General features: G+C 28.2%; 1 protein-coding gene across 1 annotated transcript; it reads right to left on the reverse strand.

Moving 5' to 3' along the window:
* Positions 1-251: 251 nt before the first annotated feature.
* On the reverse strand, positions 252-21,832 carry LOC111638690 (intraflagellar transport protein 74 homolog). Its single transcript, XM_023384439.1, has 8 exons — positions 21,184-21,832; positions 18,032-18,186; positions 10,561-10,681; positions 7,992-8,117; positions 3,121-3,458; positions 1,072-1,159; positions 815-1,000; positions 252-741 (listed from the first exon to the last, which is right to left on the reverse strand). The coding sequence occupies exons 1-8, from the start codon at positions 21,709-21,711 to the stop codon at positions 490-492; spliced, it is 1,794 nt and encodes a 597-aa protein (XP_023240207.1). The 5' UTR covers positions 21,712-21,832; the 3' UTR covers positions 252-489.
* Positions 21,833-22,922: the final 1,090 nt, after the last annotated feature.

Here is a 22,922-nt window from a genome sequence, read left to right on the forward strand (position 1 = left end):
TAGAATACTAAAATTGATAATAATCTAAGCTGGAACCATGCAATATATAGAGACACTGAAAAAACCATATGTACTTTTATTAATTTTTAATAAAACTAATGTTACTGGCTTGATTAATCAAGCTGACAACATTAGTTTTATTAAAAATTAACTGCTGGAAAAATATGTATGGTGTTTTTCAGTGTCTCAGTATACTAAAATTTATATCTAGTGATATTAATAACTAATTTAAACATCACAAAAAAAAAATGATATAGATATAATAATTAAGATTTTAATTCATCACAGCATTGCTTAAATAACTTGCTATTATAAATATTATTGTACAGTATATTCATAACAAGGTGATTTTATTGTGTGTTACAAATAAATAAATATACTAAATTTTTATTACCTTAAAAAAAGAAATATAGCTTCTTACATAAACAGCTTTAAATAGATATTTTGAAGCATTTACTTACAATAAATATAAAAGTTCTAATTAAATTATTAACCATGTGTTCCTCTACTCAAGCCCTCATGAAGGAGTTTGTTGTAATCATCTGTCAACTTAAATACATCTTTCTGAGTTGAAGAATAATCTGTTTCAGCTTTTTTATTAGCAATAAATTCTTTCATCACAAAATTATTTTGTTCCTGATGCTGCCATCTTCGTTCCAGATTTGTTAATTGTATATAAGTTTCATTATCATTTAATTTTGCCTGAAGCTCTTCATATTTTGCATCCAATTCTGTAACTGCCTGTAATATTTATTTAATTTAGAATAAATATATATTTTATTAAATGATTTATTTATTTTATAGATATAATTACCTTTTTAATAGAAGCAGAATGAATTTTGAGTATTTTTTCTTGTTCTGTTAATCGCTGTCTCTTTTTCTCTGCGGCACTTCTCAATCCATCAAAATCGCTATAAGTTTCCATTTCTTCTTCCATGGTACGTATTTTCTGATGTAATGTTTCCAATTCTTGCTGAATCTTTGTTTCCAATTGTTCAATCTGTTATTAGAAGTAGTAATTAAATTACACAATATTTACAAAAAAATTATCAATTTTTAAGTTTTCATTACTTGCTGTAAATTCATTGTTAATTTTTTCTGTTCGTGATCTAAGGTAGATACAGTCGAACGTGACTTTTCCATCTCTCCTTCCTTGACACTATTTAAAAATATACATTTATGTATACTTCATAAAAGATTANGACAAGTTTACATTTGAATCAATTAATTATAAATGTAGCATTTGTTTACAAGTAATAACCACTTTCTGGTAACTTTTTGAATGTCCCATGTTTATCAGTAAATGTTTAAAGATAAGCACACATAAATTGACTTATGTACTGTATCTGAATATTCTATGCTTAAGAGTATTTGCTTTATAAACATAAAAACTGTAAAAATTAAAATTATATTAATTGAAAATTATTAAAGAAAACACTAATTATATTAATAGTAAGAACCTCTCTAATTTTGAATTATATTTACAAAAAAAAAAAAAAAATTTTAATTAAAACAATTAATAATTAAAATAACAGAAAATATCATTTCTGTGAATGAATAAAAATTTTCAAAACATAAAAACTTTAATAAAAAAAATTAATGGAATAAACCAGATTAGAAAACTTTTCTCCACATTTAAGCATATATAGATTTCAAAATAAAGAATCAAAATATATTTGTAATTTTAAAATAGGCTAATTCAGGCATTATCAGATCACTAAGCACACACAATTTTAAGAGTAAAAAAATATATACAATGGATCCCATGTAATGGTTTCTAATTGATGCAAAAAGTTCAGAGATTTACTAGTATAATTTTTTCTTAATTATTTGTCACATGCGATACCAATTTTTTAGTGGCTTTAAACACCTCCCCATTAAAAGTGAACAAACACAGATATCCATATCCAAAGCGAGAGTAGAATCTGTTATCTGGAAAACTAGAAAACAACACCTTAACACATATCTAACAGATTGGTGGTGATTATGTCAAATTTTTAAAATGTTACCTGTTTTATAGATTAAGATGGAAAAACTAATAAATCATCATAATAATATTTTACATTGTTAAAATATAAAATAGCAAGAAAATTCCCTAGATAAAAATTTTTACCCTTTAACTGTTAAAAAAAGACCCCAAATTTAGGATGAAAATCCCTTGCATACTATACAACACTATATTAAAAAAAAGTCCATCAATCGCATGCATCTACACTTCACTCGTTATGTGTACAGTTGCACAAGACATCACATTATGTGAACCAGTATTTTCTTATGAAAAGATAATGTAACGTGAGCAATTATTTATTGTGACATTGTCACAATGCTGGGCTGCAATTTCTAATCATATTTTTAATTTATTCAATTTAAAATATATGTTCTCAACCTCAAATTAGTAGTAGTGTCTTGCCCTGTACATCATACTTTCCCTGTTAATAATAGAGTTGTGCCAGCCATTTATCTAACTTTAGGGAAAAATTTTTGAATTGAAATAATATGACTTCAGGCCCAAACTGAAAGTTCATATATAATTGAGGCCTCATACCCTAAGCTTTCCATATGTGATCTTGACTTTCCTTTAACTCCATTCTTGAGATTAAGAAAAGACAGATGGACAACAGTGAGAATTTATAGGTCTACAATTTTTCCAAATTGCAGCCCAATGAGGAATCCATTGTATTCTAAATTCACATTTTCAACTTGTTTAATGACTCAACTTCAAGTTATAAGTCAAAATTCTAAAGATTTAAAAATTTTTAAGTGAACTGAAGTTTGAAGTGAAGATTTTTAAGTGAAGTTTAGAATAAATACCTCAATAGTGAAAATATTATACCTTCAAAATTAGAGCAAGATTATAATTTTTTTTTTTCATTCTTAAATAAAAATTTTCTTACTTTCCACAAATTTTACAAGGGAATTCTTCTAAAGGTTCCAGAGGCATATCACAGGTACCAACAATAGGTATAAAATTTGATCCATTAGCTGTTCTAGAAGGTGATGAATGATTTGTAGCTTCACCAGTATTCTGAACAGGACTTGCTCCATTAGAAATAACGAGGCCATTTCCACTAGTCACCTGTATTTTAAAAATTTTTAAATAAAATTTGAAATTAAACAGACCTCAAGTCGTCTTTCAGGACATTTAATTCTTGCGGTGTTGGGAGTTGCTGAAAATGAGCTAAATTTCGACTAACACGCTCTAAAAGAGCAACAATGTTTATCTGCAATTGTTTTTGTTTTTCTTCCTCAGTTGTTCTATTATCATCAAATGAAGATAAGAACGAATCAATTGTTTCTTCTCTTTTACGTAATTCACGATATTTGTTACTTCTTTCTCCCTGATGATCATCTAGTTCTTGTTCTAATTGTTCTAATTCTTCTTTTGCATGAGTAATTTGCTCTCTGACTTCTGCAGTTTGACGTTCAATACTTGCTAATTCTGCATTATCATCCTTCACCTGTAACAGTTTATTACTTTCAATGTTATGTTTAGTTTATCGTGGAATATTTTTAACAAATCCAATATTAGCCTATTTAAAAAAATACTGAAATCATATAAAAATGTGTCGCTGCTATGTAGGCAACTTATTCATCATTTGGCATTTTGACGAGCACTTTGATTCCATTTTAAAGGAAATCAATAGTAATAATGTTGAAATAAAACTAGAGCGGATTTTAAAATTACTTAGACATCTTCAAGAAGGATCACTAGTATGCCATAAAACTATTTTGTAAACACACCTTAATTGATTCATGTAAATATTGGCAATCCTATAACAAAATATCCTACAAACTAGCAGCTCTATATTCCCTTATAAATAAGGCTAGCTATCACACACACACTCCACACTAACTAAAGACAGAAACAAGGAATTATGGAAGATCCAGCATATTGCAGTTTGTCATGACCCCCAACATTTTTGCATTTTGGAACCCTGAAAAAATGAGAAATGCTCATAGTATGTGGGTGTATGATACTTGACAGCATAATTTTGCTTACCCGCTTTGAATCTTAATAAATCCTGTGTCTTTTGTTGAAAATTTTTGACATTTTGTAGGGAGGTTTGTGTATTGGGGGATTAATACTATTAAATTTTGGTGGTTAAAGGTCAAGGGTACCTTTAACCACCAAGGTAGAGAGATAGAGGGGGATCATGTGTCATATCTCAAAATTAAGCATTTTGCCATTTTATAAGAAGTAATAATATAAAAAATTTATTTAATAAATTCTCATAACAGATAGCACCAAATACAATTTTAACTTGTTCTGGTTATATAATCAGTTTTTCAATAAATAAAACTAAATGAAAGAATTTCAAAATAAAAACTAATGGAAAAGAATATTAAAAACATCTTCTACATTCATTTTTAAAATTAATGATTCAATAACATAAAGTTATGTTAGTTGCAAGTAACATAGCTTTTGCTTATAAGATTTATTCAACCCCTCAATGATGCCACAATTGATAAGTTGTGTCATGGTTATGTCATATGTCATGTGACTGGTTAAGAGTTTCATATTATTTATATAAACCAAACTTTTTGATTATCAATCTTATCCATTCTGATATTTTTTAATTTATTTAAATTCATTTTCTCTTGCTTCATTTTATGTCACAGATTTAATATACAGAATTATCTAATTGGGGCTTCATAAAATTAAATAATGCAATTAGAGGTTAGTAAATGTTATGTACAATATGTGTTGGAAGGTTGTTAGTTTTTGCATAAAAGAAACTCAACACTCAACACGGCCTTAAAAAACTCATGCATCACAATAACCAAATGTGACAGAGCATTGTCTTGCTGGAAAATGATGTTGTGCAACTCTCCCTCTTGCTGCAGTTGCAGCATGTCCAGTTTATTTTCCACACCTCTAGTGCCCTCCACAAAAAAGAACAACAAACATGCTTTGTTACAACTCACTCTACACCATACATTGATTTTTGGGCATCAACTACATGAACAACAATGGCTGTTTTTTGTTGTTTTCATTTTTGGCTCTTTCTGCTCTATGTGTACTTTTTAAATACTCATTATGGATTCTCATTGTGGACTTGGTAAACAATAGAGGTGACTGAGTGATGAGGAATGGGACCTTACATCAGAGATGGACCATCTATGAAAAATTCCAGGGTTTTTTTTTTAAAAAAAAGACTATATTGAAGCTATTTACAAAAATACACAAGAATTTTCAACAGCTTTCATATCTGTCATCTTCAGGCAAAAATGTTTGAAAATCAAATGATACTTTACAATTCTAAAATGGCTCAGATAAGATACTAATAGAATTCCCAGATTCAAATAAAATATAAGAATAAAATAGCAAAAAAATAATTTTTTCTATATGATACCATGTAGAGACATTGTTGCCAATGTTGCTACACACTACATTGGGTCCAGACTCAGAACATTGGCATTTTATCTTAAGGAACATAATAGAGATATAATGCCAAGTAAGCACAATACTGAGCTAGCTAGGATGGTTTTGACCTCAAGATTTGAGCCAGTTTGGGTGAGACACAGCTGCTGCATCAGTGTACTAATTAACAATTATTCTATATATTGACAATACTGTTTATAATATGATTATCATAGGTATTTTAATACTGTATTGTAAAATCATCATCAAAATCAATAAAGAAATTCTTGTTTTGTTTATTAAGCATTAAATCAATGACAAAGTTAATTTCCAAATTTATTAGAATGGTGCTGCAAGAAGTACACTAATGTAGTTGCTAGATTAAATGATTTTAACTCCTGAACAAAATAAAAAATCACTTAAATTTGCAAAATCTTAATAATATGAAAAAAGTTATTTTATTCAGATTGTCATAATAAAATTAAACAAATATTAATTTAATTAGAACTAATGTTATAGTTTGTTTTTAATATACTTTATTTACTTGAATCTAAGACACACCTTAATTTCTACATGCTCACCCAAAGATTTGAAAAAATAGACAACTTCAGATAACAAATTTTGAACTATTTACAGTAGACTCCCCCTATAACACGGTAAATATGTTCCGTGTTTTATGAAATTCATGTTGTATGAGTTCTTAAATACATAAGCTAATCACAGCCTGGCACTTATGCAGTTTACAGACTACGGCTGTTTGAAAGGTTTTCTTCCATAAAATTAATAGATTCTAGACTAATTTGACTCAACATTTCCAAAACACATATAATTTTTTTGGAAATAATCCATATGAACTATGCTATAAACAAAAAATAGTAGGATTACTTACTGAATGTGCACTGTTCGACAACGCCATTGCTTAAGCTTGTTTTCGTCGTGGAGCAGCGCATCGAATGGCAGGTGCGTGTTTCCTGATAAATTATTTTTCTGCAAAAAATTTGCTGAACTTTGAAGACATCATTAATATAAATATAATTTTTATGGCCATTAAATAATAAATGGTTTTTAGTAGGTCCTCTGCTCGTTTAAACTCAATGGTTTGTGCAATATCCGTTATTGGTCTAGATTCGACCAATCCTGTCATGACACGAGTTGGCAATGATGTTTTACCCTATCATACAAGTCTCTCTTAGCATGTTTATACAAATACAATAGCAATTTTTTCGCCATTATATACAAATCCGTATTATATGAACCCATTTTATAGGGGGGTCTACTGTATTCAGCATTTATTGCAAGTAAAATATATTTATATATCACTGTATACCAAAATTAGAAACCTATTCACTTGCCTTGTTAAGCCCTTCTGAATCAATTAGTCTAATGTTGTTTTAGTCATATTCCCGAGTTTTAGTTTTTATATATGTATAATTTTAGTTTTAATTTTAATAAATTAAAACTAAGCTAATGAACACTGGATTTGATATTCACATCTTCCCATACACATTCAAATTCAATGTCAGTTAAAGCATTGGAAATGCAATATTTCTTGAAAGAATACTGCATAACTTTTTATAGAATTTTCATACAAGTATTTATGAAATTACTGTAATAGGCTAATGAGACTGAGCTAAACTGATCTCTTATTTTATACTACTATTGATCTAATAAAATCATCAAAATGATGCAATGAAATAAGATGCATGGCATCTTATTTCATTGCATCATTGATAATTTTGACCTATTATTACAAATCCAAGATGCCATTGAATCTAAGACAAACCCTATTTCCAGAGATACTAAAACACGGCATCTTATAATTCTAGTAAATATGGTAGATAATTTTATTTTTACAATATTTTCACATTAGTTAAATTTTCATTTAAAAAAGAAAAGTCTTTTGATCAATTGTAGTATATACTAGACATAGTTTTTTAGTACTATTTTATACATAACAATCCAAAACATACACTATTATCGAGTTATAACGCAAGTTTCAAAGAAGAGATTCTGATATGCATTATAGTTAATGACTGAAGACTTTCATTAATTATTATCAAATTTACTCTCTAATTGCTTACTTACTTCATCTTACTTTTCTAATATTGAGTGAATAAACTTTATTGACACACACTATTTTTGCATTAAAAAAAAAAAAAAAGGCAAGAAATAAAGTAATTGGCAAAGAAGAAGTTTTGTATAGTATAAATTTGTTTGAGCAAATATTGTTCAAACAAATTTTTGTTAACAAATATTTTCCAAAATTCAGTTATTTCTGTAAAAGCAATACGCTACAACATATCAATATAAAAAAATACATGTTACTACTTTAGGTCTCCTACAGTACAGACCTATAACAGCAACATATACAATGTGTTCTTTCTCAGGATCACCTTAAATAAAATGAGAAAGAACGATTTAACAGCATTATAATGGGATTAAAATATAATATACACTTTAAAAAATTTCAAGATTTCTTTGCTCAATATTTAATTATTTCAACATATATTTTGAATCATTTTACTAAAAATATTTATTTGTTCATTAATAAAAAAAAAAAAACCCAAAAAAGATAAAAGCAGAGAATTATCTTTAACAATAAAAAACAAGGTATTATGAAAAAATATACTTGTTGCAATAAGCGTTCTCTTTCTTGTGCAGGAGTGCCCTTAAGTCTCTCCTCTTCTAATAAATTATCTCTTCTTTCTTCTAGTTCTCTAAGTCGTTCATAAAGACTTACAGCTTCTTGTTTCACCTTAAGAAATAATTCAACTTTGTAATTATTGAATATATGAAGCTAAAAATATGAAAAGTATAACATTTAAATAATAATTACATTTTAAAAAGAGTAAAATAGTAAAATTAAACAGTAAAAAATATTCAAATAATTATATAGGTATAATTTCTGTTGTTGATTACAAAACTTGAAACTATATATGCTAAATGATATAATAATATATATATATATTTTTTGAATTATTGTAAAATTAATATTATGAATATTTTTTTGTATTATCACAACACACCTTTCTTGTTGCCGAGATAGTTTTATTGAAAAGTAAGATGCATAATGCCTTCCAACGGCATGGAAATTTATGGTAAAAAAATTTGCCACGAACTCGTAATCTTACCTTAGTTTATAGTTACATGTTTCATCAATTATACCTTAACAATTTATTTCAATGTTTATTTAAAGTATTATTAGTGAATTTATTTTTATTTTTATTACTATATATGACTGTTTTTATTGTATATTTGTATTTGTATATTATTTTTTTTTTCTGGTTATGTTTTTATTTTTCCATTGTCAATTTTTTCAATTTGAACATATGTATTCTATTTAATGGAATGCCAATGTTCCAATTCTCGCATTAAGCCTGAGGATGGACTATAGAGTAGGTCAAAAATGTTAGTTTTAAATAAAACTATCTTGGCAACAAGAAATGTGTGTTGTGATAAGCTAATTATTTGCTGAGCACATTCTGTTTAATATCTTTTTGTATTATTTATTATTTTATCAGCATCATAGAAAAATAAGGGATTAAATATATTAAAAATCTTACATTAATTTTTAACAATTTATTATATAATAAAATGCAATTAATTTAAAGTAACATAAAAATTAGTTGAAGATATAAAGTAACAGTCAATACATGGTAAAGATGAATTTTTAAAATCATCATCATTAACAGTTCAAATTTGCTATTTGAAATAACTTTTTTGATTATCTTCTTTAATTCTTTTTAATAAAATTTTTTAATTGGGCTGCAATTTGAAAAATTGTAGATCTTGTAAAGTAACATATATATGTAGGGTGCATGTCATGCCAACAAATGTACATACAAAGAGAATAACTCAACATAAAACAGGCATTAGAAAGGCATTAAGAAATATTTTATTTCTCAGCAAGCACTTTTGACGCTGTTATGAATGTCATCTTCAGGCACAAATACTAATTGAATGTTGTTTTGAACAAATTTTAAATTACAAACCAAAATGGTCTTAACCAATCGAACAAATTTTAAAATTACAAACAGAAACAGCATTANAATATGCATAATTTGCATATAAAGATATAAACTATAACATCAGGACATCATTGAGTACTTATATTCAACCCAAGGATAATATTTAACAGTACTACATAGTGCAGACTTAGAGCAATACTTAATTTAGTGCAGAGATATGTAACCAAGATGACAATCTTCATTATGTATCTCTGCACAAATCTGGAATTTCTGTATAAGCAATGTGTTTGTAATATTATCAATATTATCTGAATTACAGATTTTATCATCAGCTAAAAGCAATGACATTTCAGCATAAGATGTTCTGAAATTCTATCATCATCATCATAACTATAGAACCTTCTCAAAACATGTTTCTTTATCAAATCATCCATAATTTCCAATTTATACACTTTAAAAATTAATTTAAACATTACTGATAAAAAATTTGTCCAATGACATAAGGAAAAACAAATTTTAAATCAAAACCTGAAAATGGCAGTTAAATTCAATTATTTCTAAGAACGTACTATCCAATGCTTTGAATGTTTTGTTACAATACATCTGCTAAGTAATTAATGACTAAAAATAATCTCATCTGCAAAAATATCAAATAAATAAATATCTAACAGGTACAAGACACTTGATGATAAGTTTTCATTTATTAATTTGTTTTCAGTTTATCAACATGATACAATATTAATAGAACTTCATTATACAGTCGACCCCCCTATAATTACGGTCCCTATAATTACAATTCCTATAAAACTACGAAAAAATATACGTATTTTGGAAATGTTGAGTCGGATTAGTGTAGAATCAATTAATTTTATGGAAGAAAACCTTTCAATCAGCCGTAGTCCGTAAACTTGACACGTATCGGGCTGTGATTGGAACGACTTGTAAGAAATCGGATTCCTAATAAATTGGAACGTATCTATATCTTAGGGGGTCGACTGTAAATTACTGCTTAGTGATTCCAATGTAACATTTACTTGAATATTGTTTTACGTTTATGAGAAGTGTAATAAAATGCTTTTATTAATGTTATATTTGTTCCTGAAATTGTTAGAGTAAAAATATGATTAGTTTACAGTAGTTTAACTTTCTCGTTTTTGAAATTTTAACTTACACGTTTTCATCTACATTTTTTCATTACGCAACTGTAAAAATTATTGATCAAGTTTATACCTGAGATAATGCCAATTCCTCTTCTAATGCTAATCGGCGTGTGTTTAATGCATCAGATTTCTGCTGCAACTGTTCCAATTGGGTCTGAAGCTCTTGATTGGTTTTCTTCAAATCTGAGTATCTATGAATTAATAAATATTAAAAGATGTTATACATTTTTATTTAATAGTAATATTTTTATTGTTTCTTATAAATTTTATCCATGCAACCAAATTATATATTGAAGGACAATAAGTCCAAAATTGTAAATATAATTGAAAATTTTAATTAACAAAACAAGAGATTTTTTGGTCTTGAAGAAAAGTCAAAAATGTAACTTACAAACATTTTCAGCCTATTACAAAATTCTAATGCATAGAAGTACCACATAAGTGTCTTCTTTATTTCGTGACATCCTTTACACAATTCAGGAACAAACAATCCTTACGGTGTTGACCTTTCTTTGTAGGCTACTTTTCCTACCTCAATATGTAATTTTGTATTCAAAATATTTGTAGAATTTTGCAATAAAATATTTATTGTCCTGGCATTTTTAATTAATGTTTTAATTGTAAATTAATTTTATACGATTGTGCTGAAGCTTGGGAATTTTTTACTACTGTTTTTATGTATTGAGGCAGGGAAAGTAGCCTACAAAGAAAGGTTGACTCCACTGTCAGGATCATTTGTTCCTGAATTGTGTAAAGGATGTCACGAAATAAAGAAGACACTTATGGGGTTCTTCTTTGAATTAGAATTTTGTAATGATATATTTATCATACTGGCATTTTTAATTAATATTTTAATTGCAAATTTTCAGAGCCAGCTGGAGACGACTCAGTTAGCACCGCAAGTAACTGAGTATAGTTATATCCAAATTAATTAAGTTCTGGAAGCAGAGATCAGACAAAAGTCTGGGTAGCGTAACTGGCAATGTGACTGTACAGTAAGCAGGGTTATGAGTTAATGTTTCACTTTGTGCCATTCTTTTCTTCTAGAACCTTCTAAATTAATTAAATTTAACAAGAAATAGCACCTAACACCTGCCTCTAGTGCCATATTACTTAGCATTTAATTAATAATATTAGTAGTAATATAGTCCAATATAATCTGGCAATCATTTATCTGTAATCTAATTTCCAACTTCATTTGTGAAAGTGTGCATTTAATCTACCAAAAATAAATGAAAATATTTTATTAATTTTTGCTATGCAAGTTGGTTGATTTCAAGTGATTACTCTATATTGCATTAATCTAATGTAGAAATGATCAAATATGTTTTAATAGTTTTAATTCTATTGGACTGATGTAAAATTTGCTGTGAACTGCTTTAGATCCAAATTTAATCTATTTTTGAGAATTTTCTAATTTTATTTAAAAAATTCCTAAAAGTTTCCATCATCCATCCGTATGAAATTGGAACTTGTGGATAGAATAATTATGAAAATGAAAACAAAATTAATTTTGATTCTTTCATTTTGTATAGTTTGTTATGTAGTGATTTCTTTCTTTAGGAAGTTGCAGACCAAAAGCACAGGAAAGTGAGTAATTGAGTGCCAAAAAAATGACACTTAAATACAGTTGACCCCCCTATAATTACGGTCCCTATAATTACGATTCCTATAAAACTACGAAAAAATTGTGACCGGTATCCGTAAAAAACAGTAAAAATTCCCTATAATTACCTCAAACGTCATCGAGCAGCCGAACTACTTTCCCGCCGTCCGTAGCGCCACGCTACGGAGAGATTTCTATCGTCTGGACAGTATTATATAAATTATATATAAATTAGGTACTGTACATATAATTATATATTAATTATATATAAATTAGGTACTGTATATATAATTATATATTAACTTAATTTAACTTTGTTATAATTAAATATATAATTTCCGCCGTCTAGCGTGGCGCCACGCTACGGAGATTTTTACGCTAACTATCGTCTGTCAGTATGTAAATTAGGTACCGTAAGTCTAATACAGTACTGTAATTTTATACATTTCTTGTGAAAGAAACATTTCTTATTCAACGGCGATTAAAATTATTTATATTAATGATGTCTCCGAAGTTCTACGAAGTTTTCACAGAAAAATAAGTTGTTAGAAATCGGCCGCTCTTTGCTGAGCTGTTCCGCGACGAAAACAATGTNGATAAACTATAACATCAGGACATCATTGAGTACTTATATTCAACCCAAGGATAATATTTAACAGTACTACATAGTGCAGACTTAGAGCAATACTTAATTTAGTGCAGAGATATGTAACCAAGATGACAATCTTCATTATGTATCTCTGCACAAATCTGGAATTTCTGTATAAGCAATGTGTTTGTAATATTATCAATATTATCTGAATTACAGATTTTATCATCAGCTAAAAGCAATGACATTTCAGCATAAGATGTTCTGAAATTCTATCATCATCATCATAACTATAAAACCTTCTCAAAACACGTTTCTTTATCAGATAATCCATAATTTCCAATTTATACACTTTAAAAATTAATTTAAACATTACTGATAAAAAATTTGTCCAATGACATAAGGAAAAACAAATTTTAAATCAAAACCTGAAAATGGCAGTTAAATTCAATTATTTCTAAGAACGTACTATCCAATGCTTCAAATGTTTTGTTACAATACATCTGCTAAGTAATTAATGACTAAAAATAATCTCATCTGCAAAAATATCAAATAAATAAATATCTAACAGGTACAAGACACTTGATGATAAGTTTTCATTTATTAATTTGTTTTCAGTTTATCAACATGATACAATATTGATAGAACTTCATTATAAATTACTGCTTGATGATTCCAATGTAACATTTACTTGAATATTGTTTTACGTTTATGAGAAGTGTAATAAAATGCTTTTATTAATGTTATATTTGTTCCTGAAATTGTTAGAGTAAAAATATGATTATTTTACAGTAGTTTAACTTTCTCATTATTGAAATTTTAACTTACACGTTTTCATCTATATTTTTTCATTACACAACTGTAAAAATTATTGATCAAGTTTATACCTGAGATAATGCCAATTCCTCTTCTAATGCTAATCGGCGTGTGTTTAATGCATCAGATTTCTGCTGCAACTGTTCCAACTGGGTCTGAAGATCTTGATTGGTTTTCTTCAAATCTGAGTATCTATGAATTAATAAATATTAAAAGATGTTATACATTTTTATTTAATACTTATATATTTATTGTTTCTTATAAATTTTATCCATGCAACCAAATTATATATTGAAGGACAATAAGTCCAAAATTGTAAATATAATAGAAAATTTTAATTAACAAAACAAGAGATTTTTTGGTCTTGAAGAAAAGTCAAAAATGTAACTTACAAACATTTTCAGCCTATTACAAAATTCTAATGCATAGAAGTACCACATAAGTGTCTTCTTTATTTCGTGACATCCTTTACACAATTCAGGAACAAACAATCCTTACGGTGGAGTTGACCTTTCTTTGTAGGCTACTTTTCCCACCTCAATATGTAATGTTGTATTGAAATATTTGTAGAATTTTGTAATGAAATATTTATTGTCCTGGCATTTTTAATTAATGTTTTAATTGCAAATTTTTGGTGCCAGCTGAGTTGTCTCCAGCTGGCACCGCAAGTAACCGAGTATAGTTATATCCAAATTAATTAAGTTCTGGAAGCAGAGATCAGACAAAAGTCTGGGTAGTGTAACTGGCAATGTGACGGTACAGTAAGCAGGGTTATGAGTTAATGTTTCACTTTGCGCCATTCTTTTCTTCTAGAACCTTCTAAATTAATTAAATTTAACAAGAAATAGCACCTAACACCTGCCTCTAGTGCCATATTACTTAGCATTTAATTAATAATATTAGTAGTAATATAGTCCAATATAATCTGGCAATCATTTATCTGTAATCTAATTTCCAACTTCATTTGTGAAAGTGTGCATTTAATCTACCAAAAATAAATGAAAATATTTTATTAATTTTTGCTATGCAAGTTGGTTGATTTCAAGTGATTACTCTATATTGCATTAATCTAATGTAGAAATGATCAAATATGTTTTAATAGTTTTAATTCTATTGGACTGATGTAAAATTTGCTGTGAACTGCTTTAGATCCAAATTTAATCTATTTTTGAGAATTTTCTAATTTTATTTAAAAAATTCCTAAAAGTTTCCATCATCCATCCGTATGAAATTGGAACTTGTGGATAGAATAATTATGAAAATGAAAACAAAATTAATTTTGATTCTTTTATTTTGTATAGTTTGTTATGTAGTGATTTCTTTCTTTAGGAAGTTGCAGACCAAAAGCACAGGAAAGTGAGTAATTGAGTGCCCAAAAAAAATGACACTTAAATATTACATTTATAATTAATTCACTGAGAGTTCAAAACAAGCTCCCATCCATTTGTTACTCTTATTTTTGTACTTTCCCTCTGCTATACAACTATTTTTACATTCCACTTATTATATTAACATTCACTAGTGTTTGTTCGATACATCATCACAGCTGGATATTCAAGCTTTTCAATACACTCCATTTTCAACATCTATACAGGTTTGTAGAGCACAACAGAAAAGTAATTTATAATGGCAACTGCCAAGATCAATTCATTACTCTTTCACACTTGTTCACTACTCATAACAACTATTGACTGTGGCATATTAATTTTGTAAACAACTGTAAAAGATGCAACAAACAGAATATTGTTTTGCATTAAATTTGCTTGCGATTGAAAGATAAATATAAGTAATGCATATATTCTTTTCTTTAAAACTATACACTTCAATTCAGGAAAGTTTATTTGTATTAATAATGGCATTAATAATTCGAAAAATAAAATTTATTACTTTATTTCTCTGGTTTCAAAAATGATGAAGTTAGATTAAATTATTCTATATCTAAATATAATACTTTTCTTAAATCTTAGAAAATTAAAAAAATAGATCTTTTTGCAAAATGAAACATGTACACTGAGCCACTGCATTCTTTTAATTAGTATAGCAATTATAAAACATTGCAAATCTGTATTATATAGTCTAAGATCTATAATATTCTTATGCATTGTTTAACACATTTTAATTAATTTAAATTTAAAAAAATTTCCTTTCAATCAAAATAATATTTATTTCTGCAATTCTTATCTCTTGAAGATATAATTTTGCAAAAATAATGAAATATTAAAAGTATACAGTCGACCCCCCTATAAGATAGAGATACGTTCCATTCTCTAGGAATCCGCTTTCTTACGAATCCTTCCAATCACAACCCGACACGTGTCAAGTTTACGGACTACGGCTGTTTGAAAGATTTTCTTCCATAAAATTAATCGATTCTAGACTAATCAGACTCAACATTTCCAAAATACGTATATATTTTTTGGGAATAATCCGTATAAACTACGCTATAAACAAAAAATTGTAGGATTACTTACCGAGTGTCACCATTCGACATTGCCATTGCTCAACATTGTTTTCGTCGCGGAACAGCTCAGCAAAGAGCGGCCGATTTCTAACAACTTATTTTTCTGTGAAAACTTCGTAGAACTTCGGAGACATCATTAATATAAATAATTTTAATCGCCGTTGAATAAGAAATGTTTCTTTCACAAGAAATGTATAAAATTACAGTACTGTATTAGACTTACGGTACCTAATTTACATACTGACAGACGATAGTTAGCGTAAAAATCTCCGTAGCGTGGCGCCACGCTAGACGGCGGAAATTATATATTTAATTATAACAAAGTTACAATAAGTTAATATATAATTATATATACAGTACCTAATTTATATATAATTAATATATAATTATATGTACAGTACCTAATTTATATATAATTTATATAATACTGTCCAGACGATAGAAATCTCTCCGTAGCGTGGCGCTACGGACGGCGGGAAAGTAGTTCGGCTTCCCGATGACGTTTGAGGTGTTTATAGGGAACTTTTACTATTTTTTACGGATACCGGTAGCAATTTTTTCGTAGTTTTATAGGAATCGTAACTATAGGGACCGTAATTAGGGGGGGGGTCGACTGTATTTTAATTTAGATTACATTTAAAAGAACAAAATTTTATTTATAAAATATATCATATTTAAATACATTTAATATCTTACTGCAGGGTCTTCAACCTTTCTCTAAGAAAAGCCATCTGAATTGTAAAAGACAAATTTAAGGCCTGAATACAAAAGATACTGAAGTCAAAGATTAAGACTTTTTATTTCTGATTAACAAAAGATGTAAATCAATGGGAGATTTGAATGGCTTGTTCAAAAAACTGCCATCAAAATTGTGGATAAATTTTGTAGAGTTTTGTGTATTGGGAAATTCATTGGACTATGATGTTCAATATTTTGATTTTATATATTTCTTTTTCAAAAAGGTTTGTTCATTTAGATATTGGTAAGATGATGTATGTAGAATCAAAAATAGAATATATCCCTGTACAAATTTCTTAAGGTTTTTAAATTCTCTTCTGACAAATATATGTAAAAATGAATTCTCTATGATAGCATTTATTTCAACCGAAGAGAGACTTTAAGTCCAAAATGTACATTTTGGAGAAAAAAGAGAGATAGAATAAAAGATATCAGTGTGCCAACCTATGATCTGTCATGTGATTGTCCTTTAAATATAACCATATTGTTTCTGTATAATAAATATGCAGAAATAAACTGTAGGATGAAAAGCTTTGCCATATAAAATTTAACTGTTCTTTAAATAGATTTTTATAAAAATCATTTGCAACAAAATCTGTTAATTCTAGTTGTCTTTATAAAAGTTTATATGCTTTGAACTAGTTCAACCATTGAGATAAAACATATCAGTGAAAAAAAGCTATGCAGGCTGGTAAATATGCTTTGAGAGACATATCTGGCCTATAGGCAATAGGTTTGAGACCTTTGCCTTACTGTATAAATTTCAATTTAACAGTATATAAAACTTCAATTTAATACCTAAACTAAATAACACTGGGGTTCAATTTAATACATTTATTCCATTAATTCAAACTAATTTTTTTATAAAAACACTTCAGTGTTATTATTTTATGCACAAAATATAATCTAATGGTTAAAAATTTATTGAATTACATTCATTTCTTTAATATTAGTTAATCCAAACAATTTCAGTCATTAGTTTTATGTAAAGAATAGTATACAAAACCTTATATAAATAAAAAGAAGCAATTTCAGATAGATAAAACTAAAATTTGTTTACTTCCAAATTGTAATGTTGTCTTGGAATAAAAACATAAAAATTATATTTGATTAAAATAGCAATGAATTTCAGCTATTTTTGAAAAGTTAGTGGACTAGTTAAAATATTACCATAATGTTTATTTTACTTAACCTTACCAAATTTGGCCAAATACTACTTATGTATTATTTAATATTAGGAAAATATTTGGAATTAATCAATTAAAAGAAAATGTTCTTATAATCAACAAAGATTTAAATGTATATTTAGATGAATTACTGATAAAACTTACTTTTTTCTTAAATCTGGTTTCATTGAAGAAATTAAATTATCAGTCATATGACGTTCTTGTTCTATTTCAGTTTCTAACTGTTGAACTTGGGCTTCTTTTTCTTGACGTTGTTCAAATAATTCATCTATAACTTGAGTTTCTTGTTCATTATGTGCCTAAAAAAATATAATTTATATTTGTTTTCGATCTCTCATATTCAAACAATTAATCTGATCATGATTGAACATTTGTAAATACTTTTCCTGAATTTAGTAACTAATAAATTTTTTCTAATAACAGATTACTGATTTATAAACCAGCAACAATGAAGCGAATATTAAATCATATCAGAAAGGGTAATGATAAAAAATGCAAATGATAATCTAGAAAAACAAGAAATATCCTAGGATTTCACTTTCAATCTGAACTAAGGATGAAAGATTTCAAAAGTTTGATTTTTCAGATTGTTTGTAATTACAGATCCTAAAAGAGAAAGAAACTTTAAATTCAAAAATGGAATTGAACAATTTTCTTAAGTTCAATTCCATTTTAGAAAAAAAACCTGCAATACTAAAGAAATTAAAAGAAAAACTTCCAGTTTTTTCCTGATCTTTGTAAAGCAAAAACTAGAAACGTTTATAAATTATATGTCAGAATAGTTAAAATATTTCAGATAAAAACTAGAATTTTTTTTAATTATTGAGTTTCCAAGAAAATAAATAGAAAATAGTTTCAATTATTGATTCAGAATAATAAAACACAGCAATTAAAATTTTAATTACTACTTTGCAGAAATGNTCTTCGAAAACTCCTAAAAAGTATATTTTGAGCAAATGGGGCCTGTTGCGGGCGGGAGGTTGAAATTAAAAGTAGCCATTCACCTCCTTCCGGATGAGAACACCGGTCGCGGATTTAAGCCTCATCAATGGGCCGGCTACGTGGAGATTTCCGGATAATACATATATTTGTATAATAAAACATTTCTTGTCAATCTACTGGGATTATTACATTTGGAAAAGATCTTATTAAAATATGAAAAATGGGATCACAACCCTAATGTTATTATTTTAACAGTATTAAATATATATGAAAAATTTATATATATCTCATGTACTACATTTTTTCATACATAAAACTATATATCTTATTGGAGTTTTATGTGTATTTACAGACTACATTAGTTTGATGTTTATAACAATATTCTTTAAGAACCATTTATGTAAATTACAACTTTATTGTTATTTAATACAATAATCTCCTATTAATTTGGACTAATAGAGGGTAAAGGTTGTCCAAGTTTATGAAAAACCAAGTTAGCAGGGTGTTTTTTCCAAGGACATGGATACACAGTACAGTAATTCTACATAGAAGTTTTACTCAGGTGAGTTTATTATTATAAGAAATGAGCTTAAAAAATTTCATGATGGTACAGTATACGGCAATGTACTCTTTAGTAAGATGATTACTATAATATAATGCACTGTATTGCAAAAACTTCCAGGTATCAAAAACACTCATTAATTATAGTTTTTCTATTATGAAGAGATTTTAAATTACTGTTTCAAAAAAATTTCTCTGAGTTAGTGGAATTTACTGTACTGTTATTGTTGCCAATACTTTAAACATTTTTATTTTCCTTCACTACTAGGTTCATTAATAGACACAAGGCATTTTACATCATCTTTATTGTATCGGCCTATAGAAGATTCACAATAAAGATGATGTAAAATGCCTTGTGTCTATTAATGAACCTAGTAGTGAAGGAAAAAAACAAATAAAGGAAGACACTGTCTCGGAAATACATTACTTTAAACATGCTGATATTTGTTCATTTCAAACATTTTGGATAATAAACAAAAACATTTTTAATAGCTCATTAAGATTAATTTATATATGATATAAACATCTTTATCATATAGTTTATAGGGTGTAATGAAACTCCATGCCAATATTTTAGGGATAGATTTCTAGGATGATAAATAAGCTTAAAATCCTGCTGTAAACACTTTGGAGTGTTTACAGCAGGAAATGAAGTAGCTTTGATACTTCATTTCTGAGATCTAGCCAGCCAATTTTAATCTCCTGTAAAGAGAATACTGCTGTTTGTTTTCCACTTCTGTGTTACCAACACATACAAACTGAATCTTTTTATTTTAAATGTTGAAAAAAAAAATTTTTAATACATGTTAGCTAGTATAGACAAGTCACTGGTTCACTATATGCATCTACATCCATGGAGGGCATTTTGAGCAATTCTTGCAAATTATTCTATTTAATATGATAAAAAATGAAATGCTATTCAATGTAAATTTACATTGAAAAACTCTTGATTTCCAACTATTTTTTTTTTACCATAAAGAAGATGGATACTACAAAATTTTGAAGTGCATAAGGATTTGTTTATTTATTATAGTAAGGCTTACTTGAGCAACATTTACTTACCTCAATCCATTAACAGAAGCAAAATAAATACAAAAAATACTTTAAAACTAAAGTTGACTCTGGTGCCTGGTCTATAATACTTTGGCAGGAATTTAAAAAGTATCTTTTTTAATAAGCCAATCTCGAAAACAAAGTGGATTTAGTAAATCTAATGGGACCAGGAAAGACCACTGTGATGGATGCTGCTTGGTTTGTTTGTTATATCCTGAAGTGTAAATATTGAATATTTTATCAAGGGCAATTTATTTTGCTATTTTGTTTAGCCATAATGGTTAAATATTTTAAATGTGTAAGAATTTTGACTGTTTTTCTTTTCTGTGTTTTCTGTAATGGGAAATTTAATGTTCTGGTTAGACTGAGGAATGTTTAAATTATAAGTTTAAACTGGTGGAATATGTTCTATTTTAAGATATTTTGTAACAGACAACTTTAAATTTTGTAATGTTCTCTTTAATGCTGTAGAATGTTTAAATTTTTCTTTAAGTTTAAATATATGGAATGTCCATTCAATATTTGTTTTTTGATGTGATATTGCCTAAAGGACATTGAATATGTCCAAAAGTTAGTAAATGACATTATAATGTTTGCTGGAGTTTTAAGGTGTGAATGTATTTAGTTAAATGAAATCCAGTTGAAACTTGCTAAAATAAATCCTATGTATTAAATTAAAAAAACAAAAGCATATAGATAATAGGATAATGGAAACGAGTTATATCTCTTTTAGTCCATACTTTTAAATCTTGGTACTCTTCTTGTACTTCACTCATTTCTGTGTCAGTGTTTAATTTATCTACAAGAAGATTGTGATCAGCAAGTTCCCCTTGAAGTTCTTTTATTTCAATAGCTAGTGCTTCTGCACGTTTTTCGTAAGTCAAATAGGTGGACTGTTCTTTAGATAAACTTTCCATTTCCCTTGACATTCTCGCAATCTCTGCAGTTAGTTCACTCACTTTACTTCTTAATAATCCAATAAAATATGATTTATCTTGAATCTGTCTTCTCTGCGTACGTACTCCAGTTCTTGGAGTTACCAATCCTTGTTGTGACATGGGTCTTTCAGTAACCATAATATGAGAGGCTACACCAATACCTTGAGCAACACTAGCTCTGGTGCCTGGTCTATTACTAGCTGCTGTGATTAGACGAGATGCTGTACCCGGTGGTCCGGCTCGACTAGGAAGACCTGTCGACATTCTTCGAGATGTGAAAGGCCTTATACCAGATAAGGGCCTATTAGAAGTAGGAGGTCTGTTATCCATCTTTTAAAAACAAAAGCAAATATATTAATTGGTTGTTACTATTCAGCTGGAAATATTTTAAGAAATACGGTTAAAACAGTTGCCAATAGAATTTTTCAATATATCGACCACATGTGTTTACAAACATGTATATAAGCGCCCTCTGCAATTTGCGTTCTTTTAATATATCTATAAACAACTTTTTTTATTACAATTCTTTATAATACACTTTTAAAATATTATTATTTTAGGTGATATTTATACAATATTTTGGAAACATTTTATTATCAAAATTATACGTTAACCAACATTTATAATATAATAATAAACTTAATGACTGCAGAATATTGCCCTCTAGTGGTTAATAAAGAAAACTTTTAATTTTACGTAATTTAATTATTTAAAAATTAATTAATTTTGATGAAACAGAAATATAAATTTTACATTTATAATGTGATAATAATAATACGAAAATATATTTCTAAAATAAGTTTTGGAAACTTAAATTTTATTGCGTCATTTATCCCTACAGATTTTTACACGGATTATTATCAAATCAATGAGGATCGAGAGCGTTAAAATATATCTTAAAAAACTCTGTTTATTTAAGAATAAACAAGTTGTTGACAATTTTTCCATTTTCATTTTAGTTTGACTTTTCTTTTGCCCCTCGGGCAGCTTTTATCGTTTCGGCCAAGTGAATCAAACCATAACACCGGTCGCGGATTTAAGCCTCATCAATGGGCCGGCTACGTGGAGATTTCCGGATGTTTTTCACGTGTCTAACATCTAAACAGGAGCCAATTTCCTAAAGAAAGTCTCCCCGAGAGGCATCCCTCTCTTTGGCAGATCGCCGTTGCTTTCTTCACTCAATCCAATCCAAGAAGCTCTTGATGGCTGGATGGCCGCTTTGGGGAATCCGGGTTCGAATCCGGACAGTGTCGATAAATCCCCAGGAATTTTTCGGGGGGTGGTCCGTTCGGATATGTCGAGTCCCGTCCCTCATTACCCGGCCGCCCCATTGTGGGCCTGGCCGAAACTATAATGGGCTTGTTAAAAGAGGCATTCTTAGTGCCCACAGAGCGGAAATAGTTTTTTAAAAAAGCCAAGAAGCTCTTTGTTCGAATCGGTAAGGTATAGGATTAAAACAGGTCATCTTTGTTTGCACTAAGAGTTTAGAAGACGGAAAGACAAAAATAGAAAACGAAACGAATAGGAATGAAAATAATTTA

Source organism: Centruroides sculpturatus, unplaced genomic scaffold (genome assembly GCF_000671375.1).
Source record: "Centruroides sculpturatus isolate CEXI.00-Female unplaced genomic scaffold, Cexi_2.0 scaffold1198, whole genome shotgun sequence".
In the NCBI taxonomy this organism is placed as follows: Eukaryota; Metazoa; Arthropoda; class Arachnida; order Scorpiones; family Buthidae; genus Centruroides; species Centruroides sculpturatus.